The 17681-nt window shown below is 38.7% G+C and overlaps 1 protein-coding gene across 9 annotated transcripts in view; it reads right to left on the reverse strand.

Annotated features, from left to right (window-relative positions):
• Positions 1–3944: 3944 nt before the first annotated feature.
• Positions 3945–17681, reverse strand: part of EPHA5 (EPH receptor A5) — a 329023-nt gene continuing 315286 nt past the window's right edge. For 5 of the 9 annotated variants that reach the window (XM_029073598.2, XM_029073602.2, XM_029073601.2 and 2 more), the window contains 3 exons: positions 13828–13983; positions 6273–6351; positions 3945–6162 (listed from right to left, as the gene is read on the reverse strand). In XM_029073598.2, the coding sequence (XP_028929431.1) occupies positions 6028–6162; positions 6273–6351; positions 13828–13983 (370 nt within the window). In that variant the 3' untranslated portion in view covers positions 3945–6027. Of the gene's footprint in view, positions 6163–6272; positions 6352–12358; positions 13984–17681 lie in introns of those variants that run through there. The other 4 variants (XM_029073600.2, XM_029073603.2, XM_029073605.2 and 1 more) reach the window with 2 other exon arrangements.

Below are 17681 nucleotides of genomic sequence, written 5' to 3' on the forward strand. Positions count from 1 at the left end.
TCGGTGCCTCAGTTACCTCATCTGTAAAATGGGGATGAAGACTGTGAGCCCCACGTGGGACAACCTGATTCCCCTGTGTCTACCCCAGCGCTTAGAACAGTGCTCGGCACATAGTAAGCGCTTAACAAATACCAACATTATTATTATTATTATTATGTTCATTCCTAAGAGTTTGCTTGGAAGAGCAATGCTTTCCCAAGGTGATACCAGCCCAGCTCAGCAGCCTGGGTAATTTGTATGCTGTACAATTAGTTTCTCTGGTTGGGGCTGCTTGGAGCAAACCTGGTTTTGGAGAAAGAAGTTTGGGAAAAATCTAATTAAGGTCATAGTCCCACATTAGGCTCATAGTCTCAATCCCCATTTTACAGATGAGGTAACTAAGTCCCAGAGAAATAAAGAGACTTGCCCAAAGTCATGTGGCACACAAGTGGAGGAGCCAGAATTAGATTCCAGGTCCTTCTGATGCCCAGGCTCTATCTGCTAGGCCATGCTGCTTCTCATCATGATGTGAGGAGTCGATTAGACTGTAAACCCATCACTGGGCAGGGATTGTCTCTATCTGTTGCCACGTGCTTAGTACAGTGCTCTGCGCATAGTAAGCACTCAATAAATACTATTGAATGAATGAATGAAACCTGCATTCCCTGAAAACATTTAGAGAGGCAGGGAAGGTGGAAAAAGTACAGATCTGGAAGTCAGAGGATCTGGGTTATAATCTAACCTCCACCACTTGCCTGCTGTAAGACCTTCAGCAAGTCACTTAGCTTCTCTGTGCCACAGTTTCCTAATCTCTGAAATGGGGACTCAACACCTGTCTCACTCCCGCTTGGACTGTGGATTTTGTAAACGCTATAGGCCGTGGACCAAAGCTGGAAAGATCTGAGCGTAGTAAATTTGATTGATTGACTGATTGATTCCTGGACATTTCCTGGACAGTTAGAAGCATGGTGGATATGATGGCAGAACCCACACCTCAGTAACTGTAACCTTATCATTCATTCAATCATATTTATTAAGCACTTACTGTGTGCAGAGCACTATACAGTCAGTGACTAAACGAGAAGTAGAGAGTCAAAACCCCAAGAAAACACTGCCTTCTCCCTTCTATCATTCCAAGGAGTTTTGCATCAGACAAAACAACCAATTACACTGTTATTCCAAGTTTTTTATTATTTTTATGAAAAAATATAAAATTTCATATCTTACACTACAAAAACACATACACAAACAAGATACACAGAGAGCATAAAATGAAAGGGACATGAAATAAATACAGTGATGCTAAGCCTTCTAAGAGTTAAACTTCAAAGCAGGGAGATTGGGCTTTCCTGATTCTTATCACAAACCACAGAAATGCTAAGACCTTTGTTCCTGGGCTGCCTGGATGAACATATTAATAACAAGACTGAGACTAAAAGTTACTCTCAGGCCGCTAGAGATGTCATTCACACGTCTTAATGACTAATTGCCCAACAAGAGCAGTCTAAAGAACCACAATTTCTGACCACTGGGACTTCTACATTTTATATGCAACACTGAATAAACACTACTTGTTTGATCATCCTCATCTTTTGTCCATCAACATTTAGAAGGAATAAATAATGTCTGACTGATTTTTTTTTTTTCCATCAGTCTTTTTAATAAAAAAAGATGCCTTCTCAAAGCAACACATAGAGGTCATTCTAAATAAGAGTTTGCGTGATTCACGTTTCCAGGCTTCCTCCTTTATGCAAAGAAACTTCTTAATTGCCAGTCTCTTCAAATGATCACCATTAGCAGCAAAATGTACTGGAAAAAGTAATCTATATAACCATCTGTGCTATGGGATTGGACAAACAAAAATGGCTTTTGTCTTATTCTAGGAATGAACTCCAAGTAAAGCTAACATTTTAATTCTAGTTATTGAACATCACTATTATCTTACTGTACCTAACATATGTCATTTCTTTCTTTAAGTTTAAATATCTGGATAATACCAGTAAAGACATCTAACTATGTTTAGCTTTCTTTTCTCCCACCCCTATGGTTAGAAAGAACAAAACCAGAAAAAAATATTAAGACCTCCATCTACTGCATAACGATATATACATAACTTTCTAATACCTGATTTAATCCTATGTTTTTAGTATCCAATACCTTGTGTTAGAATCAAAAATACCTTCCAAAGGCAATTTTTTTTTCATTTGTGCTTCGCGTGTCCCTCTTCATATTGGGGATAGAAATAAAGACAAATATTTTGTCTATTTCCTCACTTTCAAGTTAAGTAGATAAAAAGTAGATTTGTAACCACATAAGTGCTTGAAGACACAAAGTATTTTTCCCTAAAAAATTCAAAGTGGAGGTCAGTTTAGTTTTGTTTTTCCATGTTTTCTTAAGTCCACATTGGTTTAGGGCAGTAAGAGGTTGGGTTTTTTTTTTCCCACTATGTTGGTTCCAACATGGACTCTTTAAACCATATTGGATCTATGATCCTCACCTTAATTCCTCAACAATAAGAACACTGGATATGCAGGAGAAATACATTATAAGGAAAGACTATGTACTTCCTAAAAAAAATCATTGAGAGAAGAAAAATAATCAAGGCCTGTACATTTTATATATGTGATGAATATACTTCATCAGGTAAAAAAACAAACTTAGAATCATTTATATATATCGGAGCCAGAAACGGGAATCAAAATCAAGTTCCGATTGATAAAAGTAATAATTGTTTGACCTCAGCTGACAGTGGTAAGTCATAGTCTCTTTCATGCTTCCTATTATTTTCCAAAGTCCAGCAGGCAGAAAGATACAAATAGCCCAAAGATATTGCCAATGACAGCTCCAATAGTGTTATTTATTATTTGACAAATCTTCTTTATGTGCTAAAATTGTCATGTCTCAGTTTTATTTTTGGGGGTCTGGTGGCTGACAAAATGAAACAATAAGAAGGGAAATCACACAATCAAGATTTCTCGGGCCTTCTCCTGCCTCATCGCATTACATGAAAGCCATCTTTCCAGTTTTCCCCTGTTTTCCATTTCACACATTTATATATGAGTTTGGCACCTCTCCAATTGGTGACATGTCCAGTGGTGAACAAATGTATCAGGAGAGCATTTGCTCCAGATTTTATGCTTAGGTTTGATTGGGGAAGAAAATAAATAAAACCATCCTCCTTTTCCCCATTCAGGTCGTGATGACATTTGTGGAAGAGATACAAGGCTGACACAATGCCAACATTCCTTTCAAAGAGACCTATGTTTTTAAGTGGATCGTTTTTCAAGTCACCTTCTCTGTGATTTTCCCATCCCTAGGTTCAGTTTCAAGCGAGCATCGTGGGAGTCATCAGCAGAAGAGACATCCATAGACTCATGTTAGAGGATGGAAAAGAGCACCAAATTATGAGATGGGCACTAGTTTTCATGGTAAGTGCTTCGTCCCATTGATCTTAAGATCCCAGGAGAAGCAGCATGGATTAGTGGAAGGAGCCCGGGCTTGGGAGTCAGAGGTTGTGGGGTCTAATCCCAGCTCCGCCGCTTATCAGCTGTGTGACTTTGGGCACGTCACTTAACTTCTCTGTGCCTGTTACCTCATCTGTAAAATGGGGATGAAGGCTGTGAGCCCCACCTGGAACAACCTGATAACCTGGTATCTCCCCCAGTGCTTAGAACAGTGCTTGACACATAGTAAGTGCTTAACAAGCACCATCATTATTATTCACCAGTTGTTGCAAATGTGAGGAGCAAGTCGAAAAACAGGCCAGTGGATCTGGGATCGGTGAAAATCTTTATAGGATAGGGGTCTTTCCACTTACTAGAGGACACTCCGCTGAAAGGGAATGGGGTAACTGCCTCCCTGGGAAGACAGCTAAGCACCTTTTACCATTACATCAAGAAATGTGACTGTAGAGTCCTACGCAAACTCCATCTGTCCGGAAAAATGAATAGTCAGTTGTCAACTGCTACTTTTATCAATCAGATTCATTTTTAAACAATTCAACCAGGTACAGCATAATTCCACAATACATCCAAAAAAAAAAATCTCTGCTTCAGTTCACTGAAATATGCAAAGTGAAATATTAGCGATAATGACTTGTCTATACAGTGAATATTTGAAAGGGAAAAGATCCCTGGGCAAAGCTCACCTTCAGGTGCCTACCTGCTTGTGTAAACTCCTAATTCACTTCTTTACATCCCTTTAATCCCCAACTTTTGGCTGGCAGAGAGCAGAATGGGACTCAAGATCATATAGATATTTGTTCAGCACCCTGGAACAAGATTTAGATTGGGAAGGAGGTTGAGTGTATGAGCTAAGAGGAGATGTTTGCATTCCCTGTGGAATCATTGATTTTTTTTTTTTTTGGTCTGTTCCTCCTGCCACTGCAGAGAAATCTAGAATTGGCTGCACGTCAGCTCACAGGTATAGATTCCTCTCATCAATGTCAACCCTGCCATGTTTTGGAAGATTGGAAGATCAGAATATTAATTGGTCTGACCTTTTAGGCAAATTTGCTCTGAACACGATTCTACTGTTTTCTTCTTTCCAAACACGAATAGTGTTGGATTATGCCGCTCTCAGATGTAGTTTATAGGCAAGATCTGGTGAGACTCCTACTTCTCAAACAGAGACTGGTAATGAGAAGGTCCAAAAAGGAAATAATTTTCAGGTAACCAGGTGCCAAAACCCTCTGTTCTCAATCATCTCCAATGCTAGGTAGCATTCTCAGAGATGAAATCGCACACCACCCAAGCAGCTATCGGCAAATGTAAATTGGGTTAAAGTAAACTTCCGCCTCAAACTAAAAGGCAGTTATCATCACCGTGCGGCTTTAATATCAAAGCTCCTGTGGCAAAACCATGGATGGAAATGCTTAAAAAGGATTAACACTTAGGGGTAAATGCCTGGTGTCGGGCACGTGCTTCTAACAACGCTAATGGAAACTTGCACTGCTAAATCCCTCTCCATCTCGCTGAAATGTGCCCTTTGGTGTCAACTTGGCCTGACAAGATATTTTCAGGACTTTAGAATGGCAAAATTTCTGACAGTGGAGTAAGATTAATGGCTGGCAGAACTGCATTGTTACAGATATTACAAAGTGTTTTAAAAAAAGTCAAAGGGGATTTAATTCCATCTTCGTTTCTGTGAGCGGATAGGGAGCTCTGATATCCTTTCAGCACTAGGCCAAAAAGAGAGGAACTCACTTCCTTTATGGACCGCCTGCTCTTTCCTCTCACAAGTCTACTTTAAACTCCCCACACTATTTTTTCTATATTTTAAAATCTAAATAGAAAAGTACAGAGTGATAACGTGCGCGTGCAGACACACACAAAAACCAACAAAACACCACCCCACAGAAAACTCCAAATGGGTACCTGGGTATGTAGCAAACTGTACATTATATACAGAGTCAATATGTATTAATCTCCAGAAGAGCAAACTAAAAGCAATTTTATAACACAGAAAAATAAATATACACCCTGTATTGGATCTGTCATTGACCAAGCAACATGTTTATACACTACTCTCTAATACTTTGGGCTGTGTAACAGCATTTTAAATTTACAAAATGAGATATCCTATCAAGAAATAATCTAATGCTATTGCTCTTCGATACACTTCTGTAGACATTTGAGATGGAGTAAACTTCAGTAAACTGCAGCTTCAGATAGCCCACAGATGGCTTCAAACATTTCCTTTTTAAGTAAGTTCTTGAAAGAATGAACATATGCTGCCTTAATTCAGGATAGAAAGGTTGTATGGATGTTCCATGTACGGGCAAGTGTTGTGGGAAGGCTTTTGTTTTCAGCTAAAGCAAAGTAGAATAGTTGACCTCCACTACATTATGCCCATTTCCATGTTTCAAGCATGAAATATTTAACTTCATGAAAATGAAGACACAAAGAGGAAGAAAAGGAAATTTTAGTCAAACACAGATTATAAATTACATGGCTGGGATCGATGCTGTCCTTAGTTTAAGAAATCACAGAATATCCTTTTGTTTTTGTTCAACTCAATCTTGGGACTACTTTACAAAGTGCAGGATGATCACTTGAGGAAGTGAAATTGAAAGTGAGTTACACGGTTTGCATCCCATTTACCATCTGGACCTTCATTTCTTGAAGACTGTTCATTATCTTCTTCTGGTGACCGACAAGAGTCACTCCAAGGCGCCTCAAATCCCTGCGTGAAGAGAGCACACATTGGAGGGATGTATTTATTCAATTCGGAGTACACCTCAATATTTCAAACTGATTTTCACACAGACAAAATAATAACCACATATGTAGGACCTTATTTAGCTGACATCCTTTGGGTATTGTCCATGAGTCAAATTTACAAAGGCGGATTCCACTATCCCATCTGGAAGATCTGTTCGCACACGAAAATGGAAATTGAAACATTCCAGATACATAACAAGACACACATTGACCCGTTGTGAACATATTGGTTTGGAGCATTGCAATGGGGGTGTTTAAGAGGGTGTGCATTGAATTTGTACACAGAAGAAAATTTCCACATGAAAACAGATACATATATACACTATACAAGTTCAAAGACCCTGCCACTTACAGAAGAAATCATGGATAAAATACATGTACATGTATCTACAAATAATGAATTTCCCTATTGGGTAAATCGAAGATCCAAAAGTATAACGATTTCAAACAACTTTTCAGGGCCCGAAGTCATCTGACATCACAGTAACTGCAACCGAGATTAACACTATTTCCAGAGTGTTTTTTGAAGATTCCATTTTAATGAGGAAAAAGCTTTTTTTTTTTTCCTTTTTGAAATACCATGGAGTGCATTTCGGGAATCAGAGAGCATTCAGAAGATTAGGTTTAGTATTAGAAATAATCTGAACCAAGATGGCTCCTTGATTACTTGTTTGACAAAATCAATCTCATTAATCAAAATCACCACAGAGTTATTTAGAGTAGAATGAGGTTATTTAGCACACCCATCTAAGTCAGCAAGAGTTACAGAACTGGAGTTAAGAGTGCATGATTCTGTGGACTCTTTCATAAAACTATTGAATTTCAAACTCAGCCCCGCTTAATGACTACAATCATTCTCAGAAAGTACAAAGTCGGAGGAATTCTAAGCAACACTTGATATTAAAATCATTGGCTTTCATAGAAGAACTATGACTTTTTTATGGTATTTGTTTAGCACCCACTATATGCCAGGCACTGTACTGAACACTGGAATAGATACAAGTTAAAGCACGTTGGACATGGTCCATGTCTTCCATGAGGCTCACCATCTTAATTTCCATTTTACAGATGAGGTAACTCAGATACAGAGAAATGAAGCGACTTGCCCAAGGTCATACAACAAGATAAGTGGAGGAACCAGGATTAGAACTCAAGTTTCTGACTCCCAGACCCATGCAATATCCACTAGGCCACACTGCTTCCATGACCCATGTGAGATACACTTAGGCAGGTAGATACATGTCTTTTTGAGATTGTGAGCTCCCTGGGGGTAGATGAGTATCTCATCTTCTGCATTCTTTCCCAATCATTAATATCCTTCATAGTATTTAGAAGATGCTCCTTGAGTATCACAGACCAGATTGGAATTGCTTTCAATCGATCCATCAATTAGTGGTAGTCATTGAGTGCTTACTAAGTGCAGAGCACTGTACTAAGTGCTTGGGAAAATAAACTCAATGGTTTTAATTGGGAGAGTACAACATGGCAGCCAGGATTGGTAAACATTTTCCCTGCCCACAATGGGCTTAGAAATTCTTTCTTCTATTTCTCCTCTCCCCAACCATATGGGAAATAAAATATGCTGATGATCAAAAGCAGACAAATAAAGTCAATTTACAATTGGAATGGAAAATTAATTACTTACATATTGTTGATTTTCTTCCTCAACAATTGTATTGTTGATTTTAGAATGTTAATTCCACCAACTCTGTTGAACTATACTCTCCCAAGTGTTTAACATAGTGCCCTGCATACAGTAGGCACACAGTAATTGCTTACTTTAAATTTCTAACAGTTCATTTGGAGGTTCTATAGTTGTTTCTTTATGCATGACCTCTCACAAGAAAATTTTTTGTACCACCCTAATCTAGATGTATTTTAAAAGTTCTCTTTCTCTTAATTTCTCTCTTACTTGTCTGGTTAGTTTGGGTATTCAGCTCCTGAAAATCCCTGAAAATCCATTTTCCACCCTTGAAAAATATAAACATTACCCCAAATCCTTTGGGTTTACTTTCCTCTGGTAGCACACAGTTGATCCTAAATAATTGTGGTTCTCTAACTACTGATGTGGGTCCTGCAATGTGGTTCAATATTTTGAAGAATCTGCACTTCCGATAACTTCAGATCACATGACAACTAGCAGTCTGTAAGATTGGATAAGATTGTCGGCTACATATCTGATTTCACCGTTAATGTGAAAATGCAGCCTGCCCTTCAGAGAAATACATGTAGTCATTTTTTATTTTAAATATTTTGTCTTTATCCTTTGGACCCAGAATGGCTTTTATGTTGAGTGATCCACTTTGAGCCTGAGGCCAATCCTGGTGTACATAGAGAAGTCACAGACACAGAGAGAGGATACCGAATCACAAACATTCATTCACACATTGCGAGGATTGAAGTGTGAGTTTTAATGCTTCCAAAGGTGTCTACCTTTTTCTGCATCTGACCTTTCCTTTCCAGCTCTCTCAAATTGTATAAAGGTTTGGAAAATAACACGATTACCATTATAATGAAAGAAAATGTAAGGATAATATTGTAACTTGGATTTTTTTAAAACTAAGGTCAGAAGTCACTGCATTTTCTATCCTTATAAAGTTTTATCAGCAATAAAATCCATTTTTCAGAAACTTTCACTCATCCATCCTTTCATGAGCCATTGTACAACACGGAAGACCTGAAAATGTATGAGCAAAGAGAGAAATTCTTCAAAAATATTCCATATACTCTTAATCAGGAAGTGAGTGCCTTAAGACATTATTCTTTTAATTAGTTTTTACTTCACAACTGTGCCATTACTGAGGTCCTTAAAGAGATAATTTTTGATTTCATGAATTTTATATTTTTTCTGCCCAAACTGTTATTTTACCAGGTATAGCGACAGTTCCAAGATCAATCAATCAATAACATTTATGGAGCATTTACTGTGCAGACTACTGAGCTAAGAGCTTGGGAGAGCACAATATAACAGAGTTGGTAGTGATGTTCCCCATCAACAGAGAGCTCACAGTCTAGAGGGGAAAAAAATGAAGGACATTTGACAAAATAAGAACATCTTCACTAGTAATGACTTGGTTTTTGCTCCAAGTTCTATTTGTGAGGATCTTTACTAGAAACTTTTGGATCCAGATCTATCATTGTCCATGTGATTCTTCGTTACCACACAGAGCAGCAAAAATACATGGAAAGTTGCCTACGTACAATGTTCTTATCTAATCATTGGGATTCTGTGATTTCTTCCTGGTGGAAGCAAGAAGTTATCTTAAGCATTAGTCAGGCCCATTTACTATAAGCAAAATACATATTTTAGCCCAAATCTTTGAATACAAATTTGACAAGGTTTGTTTAGAAAGAACTCTGGTTTACTGCATTATTAGGTAGTAGTTTTAAATTCCCTCTTTAGGACTGGTTCCATGCATTTCTTTACCATTTCACTGCAGTTTCCAAAACAGGGAGAATTGTTACTCGTTTATTTCCAGTGTTTAATTTATCAAGATGAGATGACAGGGAGAACGATATCTGAATTAAATTAGTCAAAGTCAACCTCAATTACTTCGAGATCAATTATCCAGTCTTCCTCCCACTTGTCCTTTTCACTTTGCCCACCTTTTGTGATGGTGTTGGCAGTGTGGCATCCTAATCCCAGCTCCACCACTTGCCTGCTGTGTGACACTGGGCAAGTTGCTTAAACGTCTCTGTGCCTCAGACTACATCTGTAAACTGGGCATTGAGTTATTTTCCTGATTTATACTGGGAGATCCATATGAGACAGGGACTCTGTCCAACTTCGTTATCTTGAATCTGCCCTAGCTCTTAGTACATAGCAAGAGCTTGATAGGTTCCATAAAGAAACAAAACAAACAAAACAAAACAATGGACTGTCTGGATATTTGGAGATCTTTCAGTCCCTCCTTTATTCCTCAGAATTTTGGAACAAACTTTACATTTTTCTCTTACTGAACTGTAAATTCCTTGATGGGAAGGACCATTTTTTTTAACGTAAATTCAAGTGCAATACTATCATATAACCACAGGTGGAAAATAAATGTGATATGGCAATGAAAAAATCATTTGGTTATCATTATTTACACATCTATTCAGACTGTTTGTTAAATGGTCTCAGTGGATATTTAAACACTGATGTTCACTTTGCCTATGTGGTAAATTGTCTATCGCATAAATCAACTCATTTTGAGGAGTCCTGGCTCTCAAAAATCAAAAGCAGACTACAGAAGTCTGATTGGAACTTCAAAAGGCAGGTCATCATCCTGAACTTATATTTCTGGAATAAATATGCAAATTTTCTGAAACTCAAACTCTGAGGATTGTAGTGATCATCACTGTTCAAAGTGTGTGCTATTAGTAAACTTACAATTACTGCTTTTAATATCAGGTAGAAGTCAATTTTAAAAATCTAAAGAGAATGCAGAATTAAACTATTCATTGAGACCTTGGCACTCAGTCTTTTACAATAAATTCAAAGGAGTGTTGCCTAGCAGAGAGAGCACAAACCTGAGAGTAAGCGGACCTGAGTTCTAATCCCAGCTCCTCCTCTTGTCTGCTGTGTGACCTCGGGCAATTCACTTCAAGTCTCTGTGTCTCAGTTAGCTCATCTATAAATGGGAATATACCCTACTCCCTCCTACTTAGACTGTGAGCCTCACATGGGACAGGTTCTGGGTCCAAACTGAAAAATGCTTATCTACCCCAAGGTTTAGAACCATGTTTGACACATAGTAAGCGCTTAACAAGTACTGATCATAATAATAATAAAAAAAGCATAGGCAATTAGGGAAAAAATTCAAGTCATAAGCTAAATATCTGTGGTTACCTTAAAGACATCAAAACTCTTGACCAAAAACTTTACACTGAATCTTATTTTAATTGCTAGTAGTAGCAATCTGGACTGGAAGTACCTCTATGGACAACAAGATAAGAACCGCTAATTCTGTTAGGGCCCGAGCATTTGGTTATATATCTTCACCTTTTAAATCTTAGGTCTGGTGATGTAGACTGAATTCAGCATTGTTAAGGTCATCCTGTTTCCCTTGGATAGTTGTTATCCCATTCCCTGGCAGTGTCCCCAGTTATAATGCTCCCTATTGCATAACCCTCTTCTGGAGATTGGCTCCACGTTCATTTATAACCCTCTACTTTGATGATTAGCTCGCATTAATTCTGCTAAAAAGCATTTGAACAAATTCAGCACCTTTTCCTTTTCAAATCTTATCTGTTCCTCTAGTTCATTCCATATTTCCTTGTGTCACGACAGCTGCATCCTGCACAATGATTATATTCTGGATGAAGGATAAGTGACTTATTTTTATTTTTTATTCTTCCTTTCCTATGTCTAATATGCAATGTGTGCTTCTTTTTTTTTACGAGCTACTTGGTATTCAGTTTTGATGAAAATGTTCTTGGCAATTAGTAGAGACGTACAGAAACTAAACCACAGAAAATGGGAATTAATTCTCGGCTGACTGCCATTTCGAGAATCTCACAAGATGGTGGTTTTATTAGGGGCAGTGAGTCTGGCACAAGTGTAAAGCAGACCAAAGATGTGAAATTAACAACGTCTCTGAAATCATAGTGTTGTCCAAACATGTTCAATTGCCCACTGCTCTCCCACTCACAGCATCAAAAGAGACAAAGAAAATAGGCCAGGGATGGAGACTTCAGAGCAGGAAGATTGGGAAGTAGTGAATGAAGAGGAAGAGGCTTGTGCATGAAAAAGAAAAAGAAAATATTGGGGAAGAAACGGGTAAACCCCAAAGCCAACTGAGTGGAAAGGGTCAGAAAAATGGTGGGAAAATGTTAGAAATGGGAAAGGATTATGGCCAAAACAAGCCAACAAAAAAACCCCAAGAGTAAGGTAAGGGGGAGAAGATAGAATAGGTACTGTTCTAAAAATGAGACCACATGTGCAAAAGGAAAGTAAGAAAAAGTAAAAGTTCAATTGGGAGGATGAAGATAAAAATGTGAATTCTGTTTCTGGGAGCGCACAGTCCGTGCAAGTAGATGAAAGGGACAGATCTGGTAGTTAGCACAACACTAATATTTGTTGTAACTATAAAACTTCCAAAAGGAGGTGGGTAGAGCAGACAGGCACTGGGGTTAGTGATAGAAGAGCATGTTTTTAAAGACAAAAGGAGACATCATTTAATGCAAATCTTTTTATTGTACATTTACAATAATCTGACATAGGGTAGAAGAAATACCTACAGTATCATTTTAATATAAAATGACAAATAATGGATTTAATAAATTAAAATGACAAATTTCACTGAAAAATTAAATACCAATCATGTATAAATATTTTGAAATCAATTGTATTTTTTTTTCAGTTCACTACTTGCAAAATAGCATTTTCTATGCGTTCTGTAGCATCCTGAATCTGGGCACAGGCCCATGATATGATTGGGTGGATATGGTTGGGCGATGAGGTGACTGATTTACTGAGTAGTCCAGGCTAGGATTTCAGACCTGGAGAATTGTGAGCAAGGAAAATGGGACAGATGGAGATTGTGGGTTTGATTAGCACAGAACAACAAAGCAGTCCACCCTGCAGGAAAGATGAATTGTTGATAAGATGAACCAAGGTGGGTATTTTTTTTTTTGAGGGTTGAAGAAAGGGAAAATGTGGTATGCAAATGAAGTGTGGGGAAGAAGGGGATTTGAAGGCAGGATGTAGTGTTGGAGAGTATTTTACCACCTTTCTTTAACCTTCTCCCTCTAAAGGCTTTAACCTGGGAATTTACCCCCACTATCCACAGTGGATGAAAGCTTTATCTTTAGGTCCTGAAATGTGGAATGCCCAATTTCAGCATAATCCAGACAGACCCACCTTGATGATGGTTACTTTTCAGAAATGACAAAGATAGGGGAAAATATGATTACATATACAGAACAGGTAATAAAATGCAAACAAACAAACCACCCCAGGAATTTTACCAATTAATTGCAGCAATTTTCACGTAATAGGATTTGATCTTAGGCGTGCAAACATCAAAAGGGTACAATTAGGTCCACAGAGCTTGTCCTGAATAGCTAATCAAAGTGCTATTCTTGCACTGCTAGAGTACAAAGGGTACAACCTACCAATCAAACATGAAAAAGTCCCCTAGATGGCTTTCTAAAAAAATTAAGTCTGTTGTTACTTGGGTATCTATCACATAGAGTGGAAATCACGAGGGGTATGATTGGTTCCTTCCGTTTTTGACAGTTTCATAGGGTGAGCCATACCAATTGTGCTTACAGTTTGTATTTACATTCATATTACATTGATCATACGTACTCGTATAAAAACCGTGTCAAGAAAAACACATCTCTTTTTCACAACACAAAGCAGCGATAGGATGCCAAAGTATTGTTGTTTCGAGTATTCCTTGGTTCTGGCAATAAGTAACATTGATGCTAGATTCAAACTCTACCATGCATTTGTTAACAACAGTACAGACTTAAAAAAAACAAAAAGATGAGGCTTCTTTGGAAGCTGCTGAGCATGACCAAAGGTAATTTAGGCTCCTCCCTCCTTCCCCTCCCACCTCCCCGCCCACTTCCACACTGGTTTTCCAAAAATTTGCTCCTCCCTGCAAATTAGGTGAAAATGATCAGAAAAATTACTCACTCCAAGGTCACCTGAGCCACAGCGTCCATTGAACTGTATCCATTTTCCATGAAAATCTCGGTATATCGTCCCATTTTGATTGCTTCCAGCCATTCACCTACTGATCTGTAGGCTCCGGTTCCAAGGGGTCCATGTTCTACTAATAAATTGGACACTCTACAACAGATGAAAGGGAGATATTCAAATATAAAGACCAAAATCCCCATGTTGACCTTTCGCATGTTAAACAGGATCGTATGTGTAAGATCCGTAATTAAACTTTGCAGGGCTGGACAGGAAGGTGAAGCAATTGATAAATATCAACGCGTGTCCTTTGTGGGGGCTCAAAGAAGGATCTTAGGTGAGGAATCATTTCTTCCATGGGAACAGGTCTGGGTGAAATGAACAAATGAATGAAGGGTCGTGAACATTAAGCTCACAAAAATTGTCTTTGCTGCACTGTGTGGTGCATTTGCTTTGAGAAATGCCTTGGGCTGTTTTCAATTCTACCCTTCATTATCATGATCTTTTCGCAAGTCTCCACTCTTTAAAAAAATAGATAAATAAATAACACCGATTTCTGATTCTGAGTGTGTGAGGAAGGGTAGGTAGGGAGTGTTGGTGTTTGATACCAGAATTCCACAGGAATAATCTAGACTGTGAGCCCGTTGTTGGGTAGGGATTGTCTCTATTTGTTGCCGGATCGTACTTTCCAAGCACTTAGTACAGTGCTCTGCACACAGTAAGAGCTCAATAAATATAAGTGAACGAATAATCTGCTATTATGTAGATGGCACCATTTACTGGAGAGATAGAACTACCCTCTAACACAAACATTCCGGGTTTTGTTTTAGCAATCTGCTGCTGCTTACTATTTATCTGCTTCCAAAGACGAAGAGTAATTTTTTACTTATAGCATTTAAGAGCATACTATGTGCCAGGTACTGTACTAAGTGCTGGGATAGATACAAGCTAATCAGATGGGGGACAGTCCAGGTCCCACTTGGGACTCGCTGTCTTAATCCTCATTTTACAGGTGACGAATCCAAGGCAGGAGAAGTTGATTGACTTGCCCAAGGTCACACAGAAGACAAGCGGTGGAGCCAGAATTAGAACCCAGGTCTTTCTGACTTCCAGCCGCATGTTCTATCCACTAGGCCACATGGCTTCTGGGAAATAACGGCTCCTCTCCTGTCCAAATTTATACTCATGAGCAATGGGTCAGCTGCGTTCCTGGTCTTTTTTGTAGGTTTCACGGCACAGCTGGGGATAGGAATAGACTGGGCCTATAACCTTTTCCATTCTCTATAACTCCATGGTGATATTTTCGCGAATATAGACACAGGGTGAGAATGTGGTGTGGATGGGAAGCAAGGAGGAAAAGGTTAAACAAAACCGAATACTATCCTCAGAGGATTTATCCATCTTCATTGAAATGCTGTTGATGCCACTATGGCCAAGATCATTTTTAAAAAGTCACACTGCAGGAACTATTTCGATTCTCAAAATTTAAATCTGTTTTGGAATGGATGCAGTTGCAATCACAGGAGGAGTGTTAAGACGGGGTTTATATTTCGGTGCTCAGTGATCATAAGAAATGAAGTGGACATTTGGGTTTTTTTGTTTGTTTTTCTGCTGAGGTAGTGTCTGACTTGTGAGCAGAACTACCCAGAAAAAGAGCAAAAAGTGTTTCAGATTCCACCTCTCTGACAAACATTTTATGCAGATTTTCTTGGAATGGAATTAGGACTAATTGTTAATAAGATTCATTTTCCAATTGCTGCTTCAGAAGTTAATGAAGCAAAGAAGTCGCTGAAGATTTATTCCCGCTCTAGATTTAAAATGATACGTCCCCTGATAAACAAATGTTATGTCCTAGGGCTAATGTCACCTTTTCTTTCAATTGGTTCACATTTCTAGACTCATGAAACTAGACTGCCGATTCAACTGTTGCTCTCTTCATATGTAAATGAATCTCCTGTAGGAAAGGTAGCAAATAGAATAAATAATGATGATATCGATAATAATCCTAATAATATTTGTTAAGCGCTCCCAATATGCCTAGCACTGTACTAAGAAATGAAGTAGATACAGGCTCATCAGGTCAGACAGAGACCCAGCCCCACATGGGGCTTGCAGTCTAGGTAGGAGGGAGAACAGATATTGAACCCTCCTTTTACATTTGAGGAAACTGAGTCACAGAGAAGTGAAGTGATTTGTCCAAGGTCACACAGCAGGGGAGTGGTGGAGCTGGGATTAGAACCCCGATCCTCTATTCTCAGGGCCCTGCTCTTTCCACAAGGCCACGCTGCTTCTTAAAAGGGAGTCAATTTATGTTTAAAAGGTGAACTGTGCATTCCTGAAAAGAAAAAAATCATCCCTTAACAGATTCATTCATTCATTCATTCATTCAATAGTATTTATTGAGTGCTTACTATGAGCAGAGCACTGGACTAAGCACTTGGAATGTACAAATTGGCAACAGATAGAGACAATCCCTGTTCGTAAGAAGAAAAAAAATAAACAAACATTTTTCAGAGAACAGAAAAAAAGGCTGAAGTGGATTTACAAGCTCAAGAGAAGCATGGGAAACTATTCACTTTTATCATTTTCCTCTACCAGAGCCATCATTTACCAAGGCTTTCTACTGTTGTACTATGGCACACTGACTCGTTTACCAGCCAGTGTAGATTTGAGACCTAGTTGAGTACAATTCCTAGGAGTAGCCAAGAAAATCTGTCAATATTTATAATGTCTGTCAGAAACTAAGGTGATATCTTAAGAGAAAAGAATGGTTTCCATTAGACCAAGGTAGATCCGTACAGTGCTTACTTTCCTGGGTACTAAGGATTTTGCCTAGATGGTTATCTTTATCTTCCTATAAGGGGACAGAAAGTAAATCGAAAAATACAAAGTTTGGGTGACGTTTGTATAAACTGTAGGAATTTGACTACATGCCAAGTTTCTGGGAGACCCTGGCCCACTTTGAAAGTGATTAAATTGCTTATGTCAACCAATTCGAACAAGACACGTACTGAGATATGAGACCACTATCTGGGACCAAATTAAGTTTGAAGTACGCAGATTAGCGATCAAGACATTCACAGATCAAGCACCCTGAAAGAATGAATTATGCAACTATTTGTGGCAAGAAAAAAAAAAGTTAATCTTGAATGTTGGAAGGTTGTTTGAAACTCCACTGAAGGCACCGTCGTTGTTAGACTAATATGTACTAAGCACTTGGGTGAAGATAAGAGAAAATGTAGACATGAATCCTGCCCTCGAGGAGTTTACAAACTAGTAGAGGAGACAGATGCTACAATAAATTATAAACAGCAGAAGTAGCCAAGTTAAGATTTTTGTTTGTTCTTTTCCTAGATGTCCCAAAGGTAGAGAGTGGGGTGAATAAATGCTTAGAGGGTCCTCAACTGTAGTTGATATAGTAGAATGGAAAAATAGGATGCAGGGGTTGAGAGATTAGTCAGGGAAGGCTCCCTGGAGGAGGTCATATCCATAATTTAATTTGTCAGTCTATCCTTTAGACTGTAAATGCTTTGTGGGTAGGGAACATGTCTAGCAACCCTTCTGTATTCTACTCTCCCAAGCCCTCACACAGTACTCCGAACACAGTAAGCAGTCAATAAATAGGATTGATTAATTGGTTGGTTGATGTGATTTTAAGTGAGTGGGGGAGAAAATCTGGGGTGGAAGCCAAGTTCTTAAATTCACAGAAAGGAATAATAGAGAAAGAGGAGAAAGAGGAGAAAGAGGAAAGCTGAATCTCTCAGGAACATAAGGAAGCAGCATGGCCTAGTCCTAACCCAGGTCCTAATCCTGACTCCACCACTTGTCTGCTGCGTGACCTAGAGTGAGTC

This window comes from Ornithorhynchus anatinus, chromosome 10 (genome assembly GCF_004115215.2).
Source record: "Ornithorhynchus anatinus isolate Pmale09 chromosome 10, mOrnAna1.pri.v4, whole genome shotgun sequence".
Lineage (NCBI taxonomy): Eukaryota > Metazoa > Chordata > Mammalia > Monotremata > Ornithorhynchidae > Ornithorhynchus > Ornithorhynchus anatinus.